Below are 23,448 nucleotides of genomic sequence, written 5' to 3'. Positions count from 1 at the left end.
AACTGCTTTAAAAAATAGCCAAATGTGCAAGAATAGCCAGAAATAGCTACTGTGTACAGCAGGGGATGCATAGAGAGACTGAGTGGTGAAGAATTTGTTTGTTTATTATTATTACTATTGAAATAATGAAAATGCTCTAATAATGATTAAAATGATTAATGCAATTATATCAAATACAGTCACTGATTGTACACTTTGGATAAATTGTATGCATTATTATTATATATCAATAAAGTTGATTTGTTAAAAAATTTTTAAAAAAGACATAGAGGAGGGGGCCCCTTGCTGCTCAGCCAGGTGAGCTTTTGGGGCTACCAGCACACACCAGTCTTGGCCACCGCACCCCACACCCTTCCACCCACAGGGACCGACATGGGCCATCACGAGTGCCTGGGATTGGTCGTCTTGGGCTCAGCCGTGGTCTCACGTGGTCCTGGTCAGCTTGGGCCTCCCCGAAAATTTCCAAGTCCCACTAAGGAAAGCCCTGAGGAGGGAAGGCGACCCAGGGTCGTTCTGCTGCAAACCCTGTGTTCCGAGGGTGGAGCAAGGCCAGGCTGGACGTCCCGCAGACCCCGATTCATCCCGGTGTCCTCTGACACCGCTGGCCACCACTTTGAGGCACCTCGTACCAAGTTTCCAAGCTGCCCCTCCCAGGAGCCCAGAGCCAGTCTCCTGCACACGCGCGTGGCTCTGGAAGGCCCGCCCCCACCCTGTCCCCTGGGTCCCCTGTGGGCTTCTCCCCCCATCCCCTGGGTCCCCTGGGTCTCACCCCAAAAAAGACATAGAAAAGTGCAGAATACGAAAAATACACGCAAAACATATATAACCAACCAAATTAATTAATTAATTTAGCATGATCACTGGGTACAAAATCAGTATGTGGAAATCAATTAATTTTTCTATATATTAGCAATAAAATGTAGAAAACATTTAAGGCATCAAGAGCCTAAATTTATTACAGAAATAAAGACCTCTTCATAGTAGAGTAAGAAACAATGGGGAAGCAGATGTGGCTCCAGTCACTGAGCTCCCACCCACCACGTGGCAGGTCCTGTTTAGGCTCCAGTGCCTCCAAAAAAGGAGAAGAGCACATAACAAACAGACATAGCAAGCGCAAACAACAAGGAGGGTAGAATAATTTTTTTTAAAAATCTTAAGGAAAAAAAAAGAGTGTTGACGTAAATGAAAGAGGACTTAATCAAATACAGAGAGATGTATGTCATTCATGGATTGGAAGACTCAATATTATAAAGATAACAACTGTCCCCCAAATAATGTAAACATTCTATATTACCCTCATCAAAATAGAAGCAAATTAGTTGTTTTCCCATCTCCCCCAGGTGGCTCATCTGTCTACTCGTTGTCTCTGCTTGTTGTGCCCACTTGTTGTCTGCCTGTCTTCTTTGGGAGGCATCAGGAACGGAACCCAGGACCTCCAATGTGGGAGGCGGATGCCCAACTGCTTGAGCCACATCCACTCCCACTTTTTGTGTCTGCTCATAGCGTTAGCTTATCTTATTTAGGAGGCAATGGGAACCGAACGTGGGACCTCCTTCATGGGAGGCAGGCATTCAACTGCTTGAGCCACATTTGCTCCCCATTAGTTTTTTGTTTTTAATTTAACCAGCTGATTCTAAAATTTATATGGAAAGGCAAAGGAACAAGAATGGCAGGAAATGAAAAACAAAGGGGAGGACTTACTCTACCAGATATCAAGACTTATTATAGAATGACAGCTGCAACACGGATCCAGGATAGACAAACATGTCAAAGCTGCGAGAGAATATCCATGTAAGAACTCCTGCTTTATGACAAAAGTGGCACTACAGAGCAGTGGGGGAAACACAGTACTTTTAAACCATGTGCTGGGCCAATCACACATAAAAAAATGAAACAACTATTCACACCATTCAAAAGATCTAAAGGTAAAAAGTAAAAACAATGAAGTTTTTGAAGAAAACATTGGACATCTTCGTAACCTTGGGGTGGGGAAAGACATGTTAAACATGATCTAAAAGAGCACTAGCCAGGGAAGTGGATTTGGCCCAATGGATAGGGCGTCCGCCTACCACATGGGCGGTCCAAGGTTCAAACCCAGGGCCTCTCAGCCCATGTAGTGAGGTGGCCCATGCGCAGTGCTGATGCACACAAGGAGTGCCGTGCCACGCAGGGGTGCCCCTGCGTAGGGGAGTTCCATGCACAAGGATTGCACCCCGTAAGGAGAGCCACCCAGCATGAAAAAAGTGCAGCCTGCCCAGGAATGGCGCCGCACACACGGAGAGCTGACGCAGCAAGATGATGCAACAAAAAAAGAGACAAGTATTCTAGGTGCTGCTGACAAGAATACAGGCAGACACAGAAGAGCACGCACTGATGGACACACAGAATAGATAACTGGGGGGGGTGCGGTTTGGAAGGGAAGAGAAATCAATAAAAAGTAAATCTTAAAAAAAAAACAAAAAACACTAGCCATAAAGGAAAAGCTTGATAAATTGGACTACATTAAAATTAAGAACCTCCATTCATCAGAAGATATAGAAAGGTGCAGAGCATTAAAAAAATAAATGCAAAACATACATAACCAACCAATGGCTCACATTTAGACTACGTAAAGAACTTTCACAAGTGACTTGTGGGTATTTTTCTGTATATGTCTTGTTTCACAGAGAATAGCTAAAATGGTCAGTAAAAATATAGAGATGCTCAACCTCATTCCTAATCAGAGAAGTGCAAATAAAAACCACAATGAAATAATGAAATTCAAGTAACAAAAACAAAAATCAAAAACCACAATGAAATACTGTCACACATTCTATCATTAACAAGTGTTGGTGAAGATAGGAGCAACATTGCTAGCGACACTGATAATTGCTACTGATAATTTGGAAAACTGACATACTACAAACACTGAACAGATATAAAACCTCTGGCCCTGCATTTCATGCCTGGATCTACACTTAACAGAAATGTGTGCACGTGTTCACAAAGAGACAGGCATAAGAATGTTTGTAGCAGTATTATAGTGGCTAAAAACCAGAAATAATCTAAATAGATTTCCCTGTTTTGAACAGTTCATATAAATGGAATCATATGTGGTCTTTTGCGACAGGCATCTTTCACTTAGCATAATGTTTTCCAGGTTCATCCATGTTGTAGCATGTATCAGTACTTCATTCTTTTTTATAGTTGAATAATATTCCATTGTACAGATATACCATATTTGGTTATCGGCTCATCAGCTGATGGCCATTTGGGTTCCCTCTTTGGCATCAATACATATTTTATGAATGAATTAATACCAGGGTGTGCTAGAATCTCCTGTTTTATATATCCCAGGACCTATCAATGCCTACCTTTTACAAATTGGGCACTCAATAGCTATTTATTTATTTATTCATTATTAGGTTTCAGTATTCTCATTTGAAAAGGGAACATTTGATCCCTTCTCACTGTAAAATTATTTTTCTAAGGAGGAAAGAAGAGTACAAGGGACCTCTGAAATGTACAGGAATATTTATAGAAAAGACAAATCTAATTGGCAGAAAGCATGTTCTAGTGAAAAAAGCACTAGATTAAGTATATTTTGATTCAATTTATGTTTCCACTAAGCTGGTTACTTATTTTTTGCTTTTCCACCAAATCAACATAAAGTGTGAAATGAGGCAGAATAGGGCTTGTTGAGTGGCAACTTTGTCAAAGGAAGAGGGTGAGAACTGCAAAGAAAATGCCAAAAAGTCATATATATTAGTACATACGCTACATATATATACACTCATCTATAGCTACATTAGCACTTAACCAACACTGCTGTCATTTCATATTTGATTGAATTAGCTCATCCCCACCACAGGCAACAGGGTAAGTACTACTATTGTGGACAATGACCGATATTCAGATGTCAAAGTTGTCACCTCTGTACTACAGGCAATTTTGAGTCATCTAGGTCAGCTTTAACCAACAAGGAAAGTGAAAAAACAACTGATTCCCTTAAAATCATTCCCAGTCCTCACCATGTCTTTGGAGAATCTCCTGAAGATCGGGCTTGGAAGCAGTGTCCGAAGGGCTTTCCCCGTCACCATTTCCTTCAGTGTCCTCTTCCGTAGCAGAAGAGCCCACGGAGAGAACGTGGAGCTTGGTCTCCAAGTCCTGAGCATCTGGCTTCAGGAAGGCAGCTGGACCATCAATGCCTTGGGACCAAAAGAAAAGAAAAAAGAGGAAAACGCTATGTGTTGTTGAGCAGGGGTGGGGTGGTGGTGGTGGTGGTGCAGGTGATCAGGGTTAACTACCCAAACCGTTTTACCTCTCCTCCTTTCTTACCACCTGCAAGAACGTTCCTTAACGGAGCAGTCCAGGACTGGTGTTTGTTTTATTAACGTCCTCTGATTGTAGCTATGGTAACATGAACTTGATGTTGTGCTTCAGGAACTTAAGAATGAGACCAAGAAAACAAAGCAGGCCTCTATAGTATATATACTGTCCAAACTAATAACTCAGGGGCTTTGCTTAGACACTCTTAATCCTATTCTTCTCCCACTCCCGCCATCTCAAATTATCCTTTGAGTCACATCTACTGGAAGAATGAATTCTCTCTACCCATGTCTGGCTTCATCATTAGCCTCTGCCATGCTGTAACAATCAAGTCTGTGAATTTCTCAAATAAGCCACTCTAGACTAATTCCTATGGCATCTAAAATAACAGTTCTAGGACAGACATGAACTTCGGCCCATCTGAGAATCCTCCACCCCTCTAGGTCTGTGCAGCCTGCATCCCGGCAGGAAGGGATGCTGCCTAAATACACACCGTGGAGGACCACATCGTTGTGAGGGGTCTGAGGTTCCACCAATGGAGCGTGCTCCTCACTGCCTCGTGGCTTTGACCGACGTAGCCTGGCTTCTGGGTTTGGCTGTACCATAAGTGGCTCAAGGCGCTTTTTTCTCTGCTTCTTCTCTAGCAATGCTCTCTAGGAAAAAACCAGTATATTAAGCAGGAAAGCAATGACAAGATTTAGACAATTCAAGCACTTACAATTTGCTTTTCACTAATCTTCATAAAACTTCTGTAATTTTTTCCTGGTTAAGATTTGGGAAAAGTGAGGCACAGAGAAGAGCAAGGAGTCATTCATTCATTTAACAAATATTTACTGAACACCTATAAAGATCTCCTTAAAACCATACAATGCTTTGGTAGCGGAGGTGAGGCATGATTCAATCTACTGAAAATATACATAGTAATTAAATCATTATTAAAGCCAGATTGCAAGTTTAAAATACATAAACACATATGCATAGGGAAAAAGATGGAGGAAAACAGCAACAGTGGTTTCTTTGGCTGGTAAAATATGGATATTACCTTTTTTCCTAATTTTCTGTGTTTTCCAAGTTTTCTTACTTTGTAAGGAAAAAAATAAAATTTATTATAAAATGTATTATCCAAGTTATTTTCATGTTTTAACCAGCTAAAGAGCAGTTAGTTTTCCTTTCTTGCTCATTTTACATAATTAGGGCCCAAACAAATTAAGACCAAGGGGAAGAAGATGGGGGAGGGGCGGTAAATGCAGTTTGGAACATTCCAAATAGAAAGCAGTCAACTTTATGAATAGAAAACAAGATAAAGAATATGGCAAAAAAGAAAGTCAGGGAAAAAGCATGACAGACTCTAAGAAAAACATCCAGTGAGATGAGAAGGAAGGCACACTAACACAAACTATTTTTAATCTCTGGCAAATAAAAGCATAGAAATTATTATGGACCTAGGATATCTGAGAATAGAAAAAGTGCCAAGCTGTAAGATGAAAAAAAAAAAAGAAAGAAAGAAAGGTATTATAACCTATTCACTACTGTTTCTCAGGGAAAAAGCCACCTACTCGCTGTTTTCCATTGATATTGCCTCGGAAAGTGCTGCTAGGAAGAAGAGTCACTCCAAGAGATTAGACAATCAGCAGGGAAGGCTGATGAAAGTACGCAAATAAATTCAGAAGACAAAAAAGAAATAGATTTGTTTTTCACCCAGGCTTGTGCAGAAGAAAAAGAATGTGTCAACCATAAAGAATGGAGTCTGTTAGAGCAAGTTGGGAAGGAATAATTGGGGTTTTGAGATTATTGCCTGAATTATTATGAATTGAAGGGTTTTAATGTACCAGGGACACTAAGTACACAGGAGGCTAAAATGAGACGCCCCCCCTCCCCTACCCCAGAACTTGTTGCAATAAGGCTCTTTATACCAATGAAGAAGTCTTACATAATGGAGCGTAAGTAACCCACCTGAAGAAATGACAAACATGAACATGATAAGCTGCCACATCTTATCTGTATGACTATGGCTATTTAACCTCACATAAGTCTCATAACTGTGATTAATGAAACAAAAACACAAGATGCAGCCGCTGTTCCATTAATACATGTAAATAAAAAATGTTCTATAGAAAAGGTGTATTCTGTCTGCTCGTGGTCCAGAATAGGGGAGAAAAAGAGCTAGAACTGGACAGTGTTCATCTAGACTGCCTGAGAAAGAGAAGTAAGACTGGCAGACAAGAGCACCCCATTCCCTAGGAGCAGGAAACTACGTAGGGCTTCTTAATGGCCAAGGTGAAATATCCCTTGGGGCTGTCCTTGCTTACTGATCAGTCTTGTAATTTTCAACTGACTTTCTCAATACCACATGCCCAGGAAGAGAGTATTGTGAACATGCACAGTAAGCTGGTATTCTGGTTTTACAACTGACCACTTGGAGTTTGAGTAGGGTGAGCTTGTACCTACGAGCATGGTTGCATTTAGCTGCACTGGCAAATCCAAGTCCTTCGACCTGTAAAGCAAAGACTGGACTCTGGACCAGTGGTCCTGTCAAGGTATCTGTTGAGGTCTTTCTCTTTCCGCTTCATCAAACTCATTTATAGCAACAACTTAAGGGAAAAAAAACACCTATAGACTCAAACTGTAAACTTCAGCACCACAGGTACTACAGCATTGCCTGTATAATAGTATTGTCCAGTTCTGTTAAAAACACCACAAAATATCTCCATATCGTTTGTCTAAGTACCGTCTTCAGAAAACTGTCACCTGATTTAGCATTCTAACCACCCTCACTAGTCTGGTGTTAATTGAGTTTGAATATAATTCTGTCAACTCATATTTCATTTTTATGTCTTACCTTTCTTGAAAGCTAACGGTGCTTTAAATGATACTGGATAAACAAAGGAATTCTATTGTAAGGAGGTGAAGATCAAGGGAGTCTGGAAGAAAGCCAAAGTTGATGGCTCAGTGCCCTAAATGCAACTCAAATAGGTTGCATATAGGATTTTAAGTGTCACATAAACTAAAATGTAATCACTTTTAAATTTTCCAACTCCCTTCAGTACTGAACAATAAAGCAAAGAATTCATCTTCTCCAGAAGATGATGAAATGTCTTACTATTATTTCCTGGGGCAAACTGTTGAATGGTGATGCCAAAATAAACAATGAAAAAATACAGCAGATTAATAAGGAAAAAAAGTTTCCACCACTGGGGCTTCAAAAGGCTCTATTCAATAATATAATAAAACTCAAGCAAGCCTCACATTAATGATAGCTGGTTTTGCTGATTCCAAGTTTCCAAGGACTCCCTAGAGGAGATGGGCTGGAGCTCCATTATGACAACCTCAGAACAGACTGGCCACAGGGTACAACCAGCAAGATCAGAATAGTTGCCCAAGGTCCACCAGTCTGACTAAATATAACCTCCCTGGCATAGGTGAGATCAGAGAAAGGCAAGCAAGCCATTGTGCATTTGTCAGAACCTATAAAGGTGTGCAGTGCAGAGCACAGACCATGATGTAAACTGGTGACCATGGTTAGTGCAATCTTTCATATTTGTTCATCAATTATAACAAATGTAATACTCATGTGGGAGTTATTGGTAGGGGAGGATGTAGGGGGGTATATGGGAATCCCCCATATTTTTTACTTGATTTTTCTGTAACCTAAAGTTTCTTGGATAATAAAGTGAAAAAAAAAAAAAAGACAGTGGGGGAACATATAGAAGAAACTGTCAATATACATAAAAGGTAACAGATCTTACAGTGATGAAAAAGGTACAATACAAAGAAAATTTTATTTTTTAGGTTTTTTATTTTTTAATTTTATTATTATTTTGTTTTTGTTTTGGATAGCAGAAGGGTTGCAGCTGTGGCAGGGGAAGATGAGTGGTGTGGGGTGTTGATGGTGGGGGCACGTGTGGGGAAGGGTGCACCTGGGGCACGCCTCTGTGGAATATGAATGTGGTCATGTGGTCATGGGGTGTTGCCTCGGTGGGTGGAGACCTACACAATAACCAACAGAATATTGAATTCCCATCCTGGGGAGTCCTGCGACATTCTCTAATAGAGTGGCAAGTGAAAAGTTTTAAATCAGACTGCTTAAAATATCAGTTCAGTGCACTGATGGTCACCTATTGTAGAAGCTATGTTATACTTTAATCTATTCTCCACTAGATGGCATAAATGCTCTCTACCTAATGTGCATCCATGTCAGGAATATCATAGGAAAAGTCTGAATATCTTTACTTTCTGAGGCCAGTTAAGGTGCTCTCATATTCTAAAGGAAGAGTACCCTAGTGAAACTAGTTAAAAATAAAAGCAAAACATATTGGATGGGAAAGAATATTCTTTTCAATAAATGGTGTTGGGACAACAGATACTCATGTAAAAAATTTAAGTTGGACCCCTATGTCATATTATACAGAAAAATTAACTCAAAATGGATCATAGCAAGTGTAAGAGCTAAAACTATAAAATTCTTCAAAGAAAACATAGCAGCAAGTCTTTGTAACCTTAGATTACCAGTATTTTCTTAGAATACAAGTAACAAAAGAAAAAACTGGGAAAAAAAATAGATAAATTTTAAAAATTTGTGCTGCAAATGAACCATCAAGAAAGTTAAAAGACAACCCTAGAATTGGAAAAAATATTTGCAAATCATAAGGGACATGGATCCAGAATATATAAAGAACTCTTAAAACTCAACAATAAATAGACAAACAAATTTGAACAGACTTTTTCTCCAAAGAAGATATACAAATAGCAAATAAGCATATGGAAAGATGCTTAGTATCATTAGCCATTAGGGAAATGCAAATCAAATCTGCAATGAGATACTACCTCATATCAAGTAGGATGGCTAAAAATAAAAAAGCTGGAGAAAAACAAGCATTGGCAAGGATTTGAATCCTTATACAATGCTGGTGGGAATGTAAAACAATGCAGCCACTTCAGAGAACAGTCTGTTGGTTCCTCAAATGGTTAAAGATAGAATTACCATATGACCCAGCAGTTCCACTCCTAAGTTTATACCTAAGAGAAATGAAAATATATGTCCTCACATAAACTTGCACATGAGTGTTCAGAGCAGCCTTATTCATAATAGCCAAAACGTAGAAACAACCTAGATGTCTAGCAACTAATGAATGGATACACAAAATGTGGTATACATATAGCCATACAATGGAATTCAGCCATAAGAAAGAATGACATACACAAGATGGATGAACCTTGGAAACAATAGGGTAAGTGAAAGAAGCCAGTCAGAAAAGGTCACATATTGTATGATTCTATTTATAGCAAATGTCCAGAATAGGCAAATCCAAGAGACAGAAAGTAGACTGCTTAGGGCAAGATGGTTTGGAGGGAAATGGGAAATAATTACTAATGGGTACGAAGTTTCTTTTTGGGGTGATGAAAATGTTCCAAACTTGGACTGTGGTGATGGTTGGACAACAAAATACATACTATATAATACAAATTCTGAATAATACTATACTATAATTAAATCCATAATATATACAATAAATAATTTATAATACAAAATATGTACTAAAACCATTGAATTATACCCTTTTAAGGGGGTATATTAGTCAGCCAAAGGGGTGCTGATGCAAAATACCAGAAATTGGTTGGATTTTTTTTCTCTCCCCTTCCCCGCCCCTGAGTTGTCTGCTCTCTGTGTCCATTCACTGTGTGTTCTTCTGTAACCGCTTCTATCCTTATCAGCGGCCCAGGGAATCTGTGTGTTTTTTTGTTGCATCATCTTGTGTCAGCTCTCCGTGTGTGCGGCGCCATTCTTGGGCAGGCTGCACTTTCTTCTGTGCTGGGCGGCTCTCCTTATGGGGCACACTCCTTGCATGTGGGACTCCCCTACGTGGGGGACACCCCTGTGTGGCAGGCACTCCTTGCGCACATCAGCACTGTGCATGGGCCAGCTGCACACGGCTCAAGGAGGCCCGGGGTTTGAACTGTGGACCTCCCATGTGGTAAGAGGATGCCCTGTCCATTGGGCCAAGTCCGCTTCTATTGGTTGGATTTTATAAAGGGTATTTATTTGGGGTAAGAGCTTACAGATACAAGGCCATAAAGCGTAAGTTACTTCCCTCACCAAAGCCTATTTTCATGTGTTGGAGCAAGATGGCTGCCGACTGTGGCTAGGGTTCAGGCTTCCTGGGTTCCTCCCTTCCAGGGCCTTGCTTCTCTCTGAGTTCAAGGTTCTTTTCTTCCCAGGGCTTGCTTCTTCCTGGGCTCAGGGTTCCTCTCTTGCTGGGGCTCGCTTCTCTTTCCTCTGTGAGCTTTCCTCTGGAGCCTCTGTGGGGCTCCAGCCTAAGGCTTCAGCATCAAACTCCAACATCAAAAACCCTCAACTCTGTCTTTGCCATGCCTTTTATCTGTGAGTTCCCACACACCAAGGGGTGGGGACTCAATGCCCTAATGACGTGGCCCAATCAAAGCCCTAATCATAGCTTAATCACACCCAGGTACAGACCAGATTACAAACATAATCCAGCATCTATTTTTAGAATTCATAACCATACCAAACTGCTACAGGAGGTATATATTTATGGTATGTGAATTATATTTAAGTAAAACCGTTTAAAAATATATTGGATGAAAGTAGCCATGTGTAAATTTTATCTGAAAATCCAGGATTTTAAAGTATTTAAACTCCAAGAATACAATATCAGAAAAATAAAGATGTGAAAGAAGCTGTAATCTGATCAAATGGTACTGTCACCTGGACAATGATGATGAAAAAGTTAAGAGAAGGGGGGTGGTCTCCATGGAAATAATGGAAGGGGAAACCTAAGAGTAAGATTTACCTGTGTCTCTAGGACTGTCCAAGGCAGGGAGAGGATCCTGGCCAGATACTAATGTATCTCATTCCCCGGGGTAAGTAAATCCCTTTAGTGGAGATGGATCAATTATACCATCATACATTAATGATATTCATGATGAAGATCATTTTACCAACTCCACTTGCTCTGATTTCAAACTTACCAGGCCACTTGCTGATTATAAACTTCCTACAGAATTCCCTAAAGGGAGGGTACAGGCCAGCTGATTCTAGTATAAATTAATTCTCTGATTTAGATTTGCCACTTGTGAGATTGGTTGTCAACAATCCTCATGAGACTGATAAACTTTAGTTGCAATGGGGGACATTGTCACAGCAGAATTCCTGAGTCTAACTGACCCTGGATATCTGAGGCAGGGGTGGGAGAGGGAGGTTTCCCCAGCCTCTCCCACCTCTATCCATGCCCACTGCCAGAATAAGGCACTGTCATTGATGGGAGTCATGATGCATGGACTATGTGGACCCTACCTGCCAACCTTTGAGACCTAGAGTGAGCAGCAGCCAGAATTCCTCTACACACCTCCATCTCAGCTCTCTCCAACTCTGATACCCTAAGATCCTTTTTTTTTTTTTTAAAAAAGATGTATTTATTTATTTCTCCCCCCTCCTCCCTTTGTCAGCCCTCTGTATTCATTCGCTGTGTTCTTCTGTGTCTGTTTGTATTCTCATTAGGTGCCTCCAGGAACCGACACTGGGACCTTCTGGAGTGGGAGAGAGGCGATCATTCTCTTGCGCCACCTCAGCTCCCTGATCTGCTGTGTCTCCTACTGTCTCTCCCCTGCGTCTCCTTTTGTTGCGTCATCTTGCTGCACCAGCTCTCTGCGTGGGCCAGCACTCCTGCGTGGGGTAGCACTCCTGTACAGGGCAGAGCTCCACACAGGCCAGCACTCCGTGTGGGCCAGCACTTTGGGTGGGCCAGCTCACCACATGGGCCAGCTTGCCTTCACCAGGAGGCCCTGGGCCAATGTCCTGCACCTCCCATATGGTAGAAGGGAGCCCAACTGCTTGAGCTACATCTGCTTCCCCCTAAGATCCTTTTGAACATTCTATGATTTTATCAGTCTGATCTCACTTTGCAGATGAAATAATAAAGAGGCCCACAGAGTAAAGGACTTTAACCAACCACACAACAAATTAGCAGCGAGCTAGGATGGACTGGAACCAAGTCTTCTGATTCCCAGCTTTATTCTGGGAACAGTTATGCTTTATCCGTTAGACAGGCTGCCTTTCTTGCTTCAGGCCCTTTGAATACTCAGTCTGCCAATGAGGAAATTCCCTCAGCCCAGGCTGAGCAACCTCCTTCCTCTGCTCATGGGAGAATTTCGGGCCTCTAACAGTATTCTCATCCATTCCTTAACACCGAAACTTATACATGAGGCCCAAGAGATTTTTTTTCCCCATTTAAAAATATTCCTGTTAAAATTTTGTCTTTCTATTCATTTTGACTCTCTTGAAGGATCAGCAGAAGCCAGTGGCAGCCTGTGATGAAGAACTGAGCCAAGTGGAGGGACACTACTTTTCACTGAATACCTTTTTTTTTTTTTAAAGATCTATTTATTTATTTCTCTCCCCTGCGCCCCCCACCCCGGTTGTCTGTTCTCTGTGTCCATTTGCTGCGTCTTGTTTCTTTGTCTGCTTCTGTTGTTGTCAGCAGCACGGGAATCTGTGTCTCTTTTTGTTGAGTCATCTTGTTGTGTCAGCTCTCCGTGTGTGCGGCGCCATTCTTAGGCAGGCTGCACTTTTTTTCGTGCTGGGCGGCTCTCCTTACGGGGCGCACTCCTTGTGCGTGGGGCTCCCCTACGCGGGGGACACCCCCACATGGCACGGCTCTCCTTGCGTGCATCAGCACTGCGCATGGGCCAGCTCCACACGGGTCAAGGAGGCCCGGGGGTTTGAACCACAGACATCCCATGTGATAGACGGACGCCCTAACCACTGGGCCAGGTCCGTTTCCCTGAATACCTTTTCTGTATGATTTGATTTCTTACCCTATGCTTTTATTACCTATCTTTAAAATTTGTGCTATAAAAAGGCTTACAAAAATCTCAAATTTTATACCACATACATTTCACATGCAGAACTCTCATTGAAAAGAATAAAAACTACAAAAATTCAGACCACCTTTAACAAAAATCCAGAAAATAGATTTAGATATAAAATTCAAAAAATGGTGTCTCATAGCATTACTTGCTAGATGAGTCTAAGATTTCACTTAATGCTGGCAAGGGATGTACCATTTGGTCTTCTAACATTAGGATGCCTAAAGCCAAAAATGAATAAAAATTTTTGAAATATACACTAGGCCTAGAGCTGCAGGATGCCTATGAGTTACCTCCCGAGAGCCTCCATGTTGCTCAAATGTGGCCACTCTTTAAGCCAAACTCAGCATGTAAATGCAATACCTTCCCCACAGCATGGGACATGGCTCCCAGGGATGAGCCTCCCTGGCACCAAGGGATTACTACCAATCACTAACTGGTGATGCAGCTAGTGATCAGACCAGCAGAATATCTCAGCCCACATGTACGATCATGTGTTAAAAATGGCTTTTTGCCATTGAATAAAAGGGGAAATGGCAAAGACAAATGAGTTTATATGGTTAAGAGTCTTCGAAAAAGAGTTAGGAGGTCATCAGAGGGGTGGTGCTTATGCATGCCTCAGCAGGACCCCAGAAACAGCTTAAGTAGATACAACCCTAGGAATTGGTTCTCCTGAAGGCTATGGAGACCCACAGGGTATATGGTCATGGCAGATGGATTCTGAGTTCTGTGCCATGTCAATGGGCCCTACTTTGGAATTTGTGCTCCTGAGAGTGTTGGAGCTGGACTCAGATGTGACTTTTCTATACAGGCCTCTTCTGTAACCTTTACTGAACCTGTGGTTGGTGCTAGGGATGGTGTATACTCAGGGGACTTGAATCTCTTGACTGCACATGTACCAGCTGGGCCCTGAGCCTCAGCAGAGTTGCAACCCCTACTCTCTGGTTCGTTGGACTTACCCAGGTCAGCTAACAGGGAGGTGGAAATGGTCAAACACCACACCAGGGAACCGAGAGTACCTACAACTGCAAGCAGGAGAACTGCATCCATCGGCCATGTGGAATCTAAGCTCCCTCTTGATATAGAGGTGGAGTGGACATCACCATCCCAGGGTCCACAGAATGGAGGAATAAAATATGGATTATTGGACTTACTGATATTCTACTATAAAACTACTGTGACTAGTAATAGAAGAAATTGTATCATTGACGTAGACAAAGTGGCCACAGTAGTTGCTGAGGGCAGGGAGAGGGAAGAAGAGATATGATGAGGGGGCATTTTTGGGACTTGGAGTTGTTCTAAATGATAGTGCAGGGTCAGATGCTGGACATTATATATCCTGCCATAATCCACTGAATGTACTAGGGAAGAGTGTGAACTACAGGGTAAACTATTATTCATGTGGTGCAGCAGTGCTACAAAATGTGTTTGCCGAGGGTGATGAGTGTGCCACAATGATGGGGGAGGTTGTTGGTGTGGAAGGAGTGGGGCAGGGGGATGGGGGGCATACGGGAACCTCTTGTATTTTTTATAATGTAATCTTTTTTGTGATGTATGTATCTTCAAAAAAATACAATTTTCAAAAATGACAGGGTGAGGGGTGGGCAGTGGGTTATATGTTTTTTTAATGTAACATTCTAGGTGATTTATTAACTTTAATAAAAAAATATGTTAATAAAATTTTTTTTAATTTTAAAAAATGAATAAAAATAAATCAAAGATAAATTTTGTGGGTGGTCATTTCTCTCTACCACTTACTAGCACTGGAATGTGGAAAATAGAGGGCTCAACACAATTATTCTGATCTTTGAAATTACATGTGTGCATATGTGTGTAAAATTTAATTAGAATTTCCCCCATTATCAAAGAAGACTAGTTTCTTTCCTATTTTTAATTGATATCACTTTTAAAGTAATTAACTAGGCTAGAAGTTCCATTATGAATTCCACTAGCAACAGAAACAAGCGTGACAAGACTTCAGAGATATTTTTAGTCACCTACGGAGTCTAGACACTTTGATTGACAATGATCCTACAAAGGTATACTAGGGTTATAGAATTTCGACTTAGAGTGGAACAACACAAACTGTTTATTTATTCCTTCCTTCATTCAAATATCTAATGCTTATTATGTGCTAAGAATTTCTGATATAATGGACATTAAAAACAGATGGGATTCTTGTTCTTATGGAGCTTAATCTAGCAGAAGAGGAGATGAGATGGGCATAAATCACATAATTGCTAAACAACAAATGCGTAACTGAAAACTGAGACAGGTCCTTGGAAAAATATTATTCTGTAGTCAATGGAGGTTTTTAAGCAGCACAGCATGTTCAGATCTGCATTTTGGCTAAGAAAAAATCTTGTAGTTAAGTGAAATTACAGTGTAGAGAGATACTGAAGACAGCAGAACAAAATTACTATATAGAAATAAAATATTAACATTCTTGCAATTCTTAAGAAAGGCGCAAAGGAATTTTCAGTGATTATATACCAGGACAAGTTTTATGGCTGATATCCTCAAAGCACTTTGGTCTTTGCCATAGCTCTGAGCTTTGGCTCAGCAGACACTGACTTCAGACGTGGCTCAACAAGTAACCACGAGAGCCTCTTCCTTTCCAGTCTTCTGTCCATGATCCTGCCCGAGTGATCCAGAGTCAAGGCCACCATCACCATGGTCAGTACCACTGTCCATTTACTTCAGAGGAGGAGACTCTGCTCACCTGATTATCCAGTTTCAGCTGTCGAAGCTTCATGGTCTCATCTTCAAAGGCACTGTTTAAAGAGTGATGGAAAGAAAGACTATAAAGAGAAAATCCTTTAAAACCTGTGTCAATTTCACCTTTTTCTTCATCCTTTGGGCTATTTGGAACCCGTTAATTCTGCCTTAGGGAAAGCACCCATTTCTAGATGTTGCTCCCACCATGGCCATGCGAGGACTTTCCATCCTTAATGCCACACACATTCCACAGAGGAACTGAGGAGACAAACACCCAAAAGCTAAGAAAAAGATGGAGAACACAAACTCCATGCACACAGCACATTTTTCTTTGAAACCACATACGAGTACTTATTATAGTCGAGATTCAGTGTTAAATATTTTACATGTATTTTTAAAATTTATTCCTCAAAAACAACCCTATGAGGTATTTTTCAGATTTTAAAGAAACAGAGAATTGGAGAGCTGTGTATAAGGTAAAACCACAGAAATAGATCCTAATTCTAGTCTCCTTCCAGCGTCCAAGTCACACCTATATATTTTTTTTACTTTTTTTTTTTTTAGTTAATTCTAAGAGATGGAGAATTAGATTACATTTAGAATCTTACTACAGCCCACTGATTTCCTTAAGATCTGGGCAAGACATTTAACTTACTCTTCAAGCTGGCCATTAGTAAAATGTATTATAGTAGTCATCTAAGGAGTCTGTACGTATAAATGAACGGACAAAATTTAACATTGCTGGGAGATGGATGTGTTGGATGGGAGAAAACAAAACAACAAATAAACAACAAGTGTCTTCCATTGATAAACCAAACATCTTTGAGCATTTTTTAACTCTACAAAGGCTTTTCTATTTTGACAATTTCCTAGCTTACTATTTCATTTTGTGACTCGCATTTTTGGAAAAAGGATAGTGTGAAACAAGTCAGGCAGTGAAAATATTCTCAGTTTTTTGGATTATAAATTTTTACCAGGAGCCCACTGTCAGAAAAACTGGAAATAAAAGGTCCTATTTTTAAAAAGTCCATGGCTATAAGAGAAGCAAGGCTTTTGCTGCATTTGGGGAAAACATACCACAGCATCAATCCATGCTTTTCCACTATAGTCCTATATTTTAAAAGTTTTATATAACAACACACAGGTGGAATTTAGACAGCATCTCCAAGATTCTTCTTACATAAAAATCTTTAAGGTGGTTTAGTAACACCTTAGACCTATATGTGGAAGGGCTTTGATTCTATGACAGTCCTATTAATTTCATCATCATCTTTATGCTTAAAAAAACCAAAGAACAAAAACTGTGTATTCAATAAGTCATTTCTTTCTCCCAGCTCAAAAAAGGAAAACAAACAAAACAAGTGTCAGATAGGATATACTTCTGCCTTTATGTTTGTGGACCCTCACATTTCTCCTTGATATGTTCTTAATGTTTTTATCCTCCACATGTTTTTCAAACTTAATATTTAGTGTTTATTAATATAAATTTGAATAGACTCTATATAAAGAAACTAAGACTCACAAAAATAATATCACGAATAATATGTAGGAAAGGGTAACTTGGAGAGAAAGAATCACCATTATGAAATAGTATTTTCAACAATTACTGCTTTGAATCTGCTTTTCCTCCAACTCACTCCACCCCCAATACTAAACCAGAATTGGAATCTTCTGGTGTGAAAACAAAATCATCCTCCCCCATGATCCCAGATGCTAAAACCCCCTCAATAATGTGAAAACCTCTGACAGGCAACTAAAGCCCTCAAACATTTCTCTTAAGGCCTCCTACAGTGAAGAAAGCAGGTGTGTCTTCCCTGCCACATCTAGATATTGCAATGCCTTTTATCAAGCCTGGGCAAGTCTAATAGACAAGGTAAATAAATAGCGCATCATCAAAGCATTTTGACCTGAACAGAAGAGACATTAAGTAGGTGCCATATAATTGTAACATTTAGATACTACTGATACATCAAAAGGTATATTTTCACAAAGCCTCCAGTTTAAATTATAATTTAGTAGTAGTAATAAAGAAATTTCATACATTTATAGCTAATCTGAACCAGGATTTCTAGGCTAAACTAGAAATATGATCCTACTAAATTTGCATTTTTCCCTTTGATAAGTTCTTCCCTGCATTTCAAACTAAGTTACTGAATAATAAGCCTAACCAACCCTGGTTAGTAAATCCATAAAACAGAAAGAATTCAAGCAAGAAAAACAAAAATTACTGTTTCCATCCATTTTCTCATGGAGAATTTCCTATTGGCAAAAACAGAGGCAACTCTAAACGTACAGCTTGGAAACAGAGTGGCCTGTCTATGACCCCAGTGTGGCAGAGGACAGTGCCTGCAGATCAGCATTCTCCTGTACAACTCTCCAGTTACCCACCAGCCTAAGTCTACATTAATGATACCTGCGATGTCTTACCACAACTGAATGCACACACACAATTTTCTGAGAATCTATGCTCCATCCCACACATCTTTGTTTCTGGGCACCAAATTTTTTTCTTAATAGCACTGTGCACTTATTCACCTAACAAACATTTTGTGAATGTAGGGTAAAGGATTTCCTTACTCACCCACTCCTTAAATGCACTTTCGAGAACCACTAGGTTAACTGAAAAAAAAACCCAAGTATCTAGCAATAGTAAAATGGATAATAAAATTTGGTGTTGGAAATCCAAGCTAGCAGAGTAGGAAGCAGCAGGGTGCACTTGCCCTCCAGAAGTGGTGGGAAGACAGGCAGGCTTGCCAGGCAGAGACAAGGTGGTGAGGCCATGGGGCAATCACTGTGGTGGCCAGCAAGAGGGGGCCAGGCCAAGCCCTGGGGAAGCAGTGGGGCTGCAGGGCCACCAGCCCAGGCAACCAGAGAAGGGACGCCCAGCCAGGTGCCAGGTAAGCAGTGGGGCGGAGCAGCAGGGCTGAGGGGCAACTACACAGGTGGCTGGTGAAGAGGGGCCTAGCCAGATGCGGGTGGCCTGAGAGAGAGGCCCAGTTTTGGGTTTTTACCCCTCCTCTTCCTTGTTTTTATCTTTTCCTTATTTTATTTATTTTCTTTTCCTTTTTTCTTGTATTTTCTTTTTTTCAGTTAAACATGGACAATTCTAAAGATTTAGAATAAGTGGAACCAAGTGTCAAAGAAGAGCTTTAACACAAAGCCAAACAAAAATAAAACTCTAGGCAAGAGAGAGAAATTGGCCAACAGAATAAACCCATCAGGATAAACAGATGCCTAGACATCAGCAAAAAATTACAAGCCATACTAAGAAACAGGAAGTTCCAGTCAAAGGAACAAACTAAAAAACTGAAAGAGATGAAGAATTTGGAACTATTCAAAGATGTCCACACAAATCTCCCAATAATATCAATTCAAGGAGATGAAGAAAGAGATAAAGCATATTTCCCATCTGAAATCATGGAGGATAGAAGGCAGTGGTATGATTTATTTAAGGTACTGAAAGAGAAAAACTGCCAAGAATTCTGTATCCAGCAAAACTGCCCTTCAAAAATGAGGAAGAGATTAAATACTCACAGATACACAGAAATTGAGAGAATTCATCAGCAAGAGTCCTGCCCATTAAGAAATACCAAAGTGAGTTCTGCAGGTTGAGAGGAAAAGACAAGAGTGAGAGGTTTGGAGGAGAGTGTAGAAAGGAAGATTATTAGTAAGGATAACTAAAAGGGTAAAAAAGAAACAAAAATAAGATATGACATATAAAAGCCTAAAGATAAAATGGTAAAAGGAGTGTAGCCTTTACAGTAATAACACTGAATGAAGATTAAACTCCCCAATTAAGAGACACAGATTGGGAGAATGGATTACAAAAATATGATCCATCTATATGCTGTATACAAGAGTCTACCTTAAACCCAGGACACAAACAGATTGCAATGAGGTTGGAAAACAATCTTCCACTCAAAACAGTAATCAAAAAAGAGCTGGGTAGCTATACTAATATAAGACACAAGACTTTAAATGCAACACTGGTGTAAGAGACAAAGAAGGACACTATATATTAATAAAAGGGGAAATCTACCAAGAAGAAATAAATCTTAAATATGCCCCTATCCACCATGCCCCAAAATATATGAGGCAAACACTGGCAAGACTGAGGGGAGAAATAGACACCTCTACAATAATAGTGGGAAACTTCAATACATCACTCTCAGCAATAAACAAAACATTTAGAGAGAGGATCAAGAAAGAAAGATCTTTTTATTTTTTTAAAGATTTATTTAATTTTTTATTTTAAATTTCTCCCCCCCCCTTAACTGTCTGCTTTCTGTGTCCATTCACTGTGTGTTCTTCTGTGTCTGCTTGTATTCTTGTCAGCAGCACCAGGAATCTTTGTCTTTTTGTTGTATCATCTTGCTGCGTCAGCTCTCCATGTGTGTTGCACCACTCCTGTGCAGGCTGCATTTTTTTTGCATGGGGCGGCTCTCCTTACGGGGTGCATTCCTTGTGCATGGGTCTCCCCTACACAGGGGACACTCCTGTATGGTATGGCACTCCTCGCATACATCAGCACTGTGTGTGGGCCAGCTCACCACACGGGTCAGGAGGCCCTGGGTTTGAACCCTAGACCTCCCATGTGGTAGGCGGATGCTCTATCCATTGAGCCAAATCTGCTTCCCAAAGATCTTGAAAAATATGTTAAACTAGACCTAATAGACATATACAGAATATTGCATCCTAAAACAGCAGGATATATATTTTTCTTGAGTGCTCATGGATCATTATTCTTGAGTGCTTATGGGTCATTTTCTAGGATAGACCACATTTTAGGTCATAGCACAAGTCTTGATGAATTTAGAAAGACTGAAATTATACAAAGCACCTTCTCTGACCACAAAAGAATGAAGGTGGAAATCAATAATGGGTGGAGAGGGAAGCAGATGTAGCACAAGCAATTGAGCTCCTACCTACCGCATGGGAGATCCCGGGTTCAGTTCCTGTGCTTCCTAAAGAAGATGAGCAAGACAGCAAGCTGACAAGATAAGCTGACATGACAGGCTGGCATGGCAAGCTAATGCAACAAGAGACACAAGGAAGGAAAACACAATGAGAGATACAACGAAGTGGGGAGCGAAGGTGGCTTAAGCGATTGGGCACCTCCCTCCCACATGGGAGGCCCTGGGTTTGTTTCCTGGTGCCTCCTAACAAAACAGACCAGCACACAACAGACACAGCAAATGCAAACAACGAGGGGATGGGAAGAAATAAGTAATCAATCTTTAAATAATAGTAATAATGATAATGGGCGGAGAAGTGGAATATTCATAAATATATGGATTTCAGCAACACATTCTTAAATAATCAGTGGGTCAAGGAGGAAATTGTAAGATAAATCAGTAAATATCTCAAGATGAATGAAAATGAGAATACAACACATTAGAACTTATAGAGGGGAGCAGGTGTAGCTCAGAAGCTGACTGCCTGCTTCCATGTACAAAGTCCCAGGTTCAATCCCAGTACCTGCTAAAAAACAAACAAACAAAAAACTTATGGGATGCAGCCAACACAGTGCAGAAAGGGAAATTTATAGCCCTAAATACCTACATTAAAAAGAAGGAAGAACTGAAATCAAAGACCTGACTGCACAATTGGAGTAAATAGAAAAAGAAGAGCAAACTAATCCCAAGGCAAGCAGAAGGAAATAAATAGCAAAGATTAGAACAAAATTAAATAAAATTGAGAATTAAAAAATAGAGAGAAAAATAAAATAAAATAAAAAATAGAATTAACAAAAGCTGGTGTTTTTTTTTTTTGAGAAGATTAATAAAATTGACAAACCCTTAGCTAGACAAAGAAAGAAAGAAGATGCAAATAAATAAAATCAGAAACAAGAGAGAGGACATCAACACTCACCCACAGAAATTAAAAGGATCATAAGAGGATCCCATGAACAACTGTATGCCAGTAAACTGGACAACTTAGATGAAATGGACTAATTTCTAGAAACATACCAACAACCTACACTGACAAAAGAAGAAAGAGAAGGTCTCAACAGACCAATCACAAGTAATGACACTGAATCGGTCATTAAAAAAACATTCTAAAAAAGAAAACCCAGGACCAGATGGCTTCATAGATGAATTATGCCAATCATTCCAAAAAGATAATACCAATCCTACTCAAAACTCTTCCAAAAAATGGTAGAGAAGGGAATATTACCTAACTCATTCTATGTCATAGCCAATATCACCCTAATACCAAAGCCACATAAAGATGCTACAAGAAAAGAAAATTACAGATCAAGCTCTCTAATGAACTCAGATGCAAAAACCCTCAACAAAATGCTTGCAAATTGGAGTTCAACAGCACAGCAAACAAATTTTACACCATGATCAAGTGGGCTTTATCCCAGGTATGCAAAGATGGTTCAATATAAGAAAATTAATGTACACCATATCAAAGGAAAAAATGTACACCACATCAAAGGAAAAAAAATTACACGATCATCTCTATCAACACAGAAAAGACAACAAAATTCAGCATCCTTTCTTGGTGTGGCAGTTTGATAAAACTCATGAATTCCAAAAAGAAATATTGGATTACGCTTGTAATCTGATCTGTATCTGGGCATGACTGAGTTATGATTAAGGGCTTTGATTGGGCCACGTCATTAGGGTGTTGATTCCCCACCCCTTGGTGGGTGGGGACTAATAGATAAAAGGCATGGCAAAGGACAGAGTTGGAGCTTTTAATGCAAGGGCTTTTAATGTTGGAGTTTTGATTTTGGAGTTTGATGTTGAAGACGTAAACTGGAGCCCTGGGAAGTCAGCATGAAGAGGAAAGAGAGTCAGCCCCAGGAAGGAAGGAAGGAACCTTGAAGCCAGAGTAAAATAAGCCCTAGGAACATAGGAACCCAGGAAGCCTGAACCCTTGCAGACATCAGCAGCCATATTGCTCCAAATAGACTTTGGTGAGGGAAGTAACTTAATGCTTTATGGCCTGGTGTCTGTAAGCTACTACCCCAAATAAATACCCTTTATAAAAAACAACCAATTTCTGGTATTTCGTATCAGCACCCCTTTGGCTGACTAATACACTTGGTAAAAACACTTCAAAAATATAGGATAGAAGGAAACTTCTTTAACATGATAAAGGGTATATCACAAAAAAAACCACAGCTAACATCATACTCAATGGTGAAGGATTAAAAAGTTTTGTGCTAAGATCCAGAACAAGACAAGGATGCCAACTGTCACCACTCTTATTCAACATTGCATTAGAAGTTCTTGCTAGAGCAGTTAGGAGAGAAAAAGGAATAAAACTCATTCAAATTGGAAAGGAAGAAGTAAAATCTTTCACTATTTGTAGATGACATGATCCTATATATAGAAAGTCCTGAAAAATCAACAACAACAAAGCTTCTAAAGCTAATAAAAGAGTTTAGCCAAGTGGCGTGATATAAGATTAACATGCAAAAAGCAGTAGTCCGCTTCCTGAAAAGGGCACTTTAATTCATGGAAAGAACCACACTGACACTTAAAATTTTGTCTGGAGATTTTTTATTATTTTGTTAAAACATGA

General features: G+C 40.1%; 1 protein-coding gene across 2 annotated transcripts in view; it reads right to left on the bottom strand.

Moving 5' to 3' along the window:
- TULP3 (TUB like protein 3) overlaps window positions 1-23,448 on the bottom strand; it is an 88,293-nt gene that overhangs the window by 16,606 nt on the left and 48,239 nt on the right. The window contains exons 2-4 of one of the 2 annotated variants that reach the window (XM_004456204.4): window positions 15,914-15,965; window positions 4,802-4,961; window positions 4,011-4,187 (exon numbers count right to left, since the gene is read on the bottom strand). In XM_004456204.4, the coding sequence (XP_004456261.1) occupies window positions 4,011-4,187; window positions 4,802-4,961; window positions 15,914-15,965 (389 nt within the window). The remainder of the gene's footprint in view (window positions 1-4,010; window positions 4,188-4,801; window positions 4,962-15,913; window positions 15,966-23,448) is intronic. The other variant, XM_012524332.4, reaches the window with a different exon arrangement.

Source organism: Dasypus novemcinctus, chromosome 20 (assembly GCF_030445035.2).
Source record: "Dasypus novemcinctus isolate mDasNov1 chromosome 20, mDasNov1.1.hap2, whole genome shotgun sequence".
Lineage (NCBI taxonomy): Eukaryota > Metazoa > Chordata > Mammalia > Cingulata > Dasypodidae > Dasypus > Dasypus novemcinctus.
This window is presented reverse-complemented; position numbering and strand designations above follow the sequence as displayed.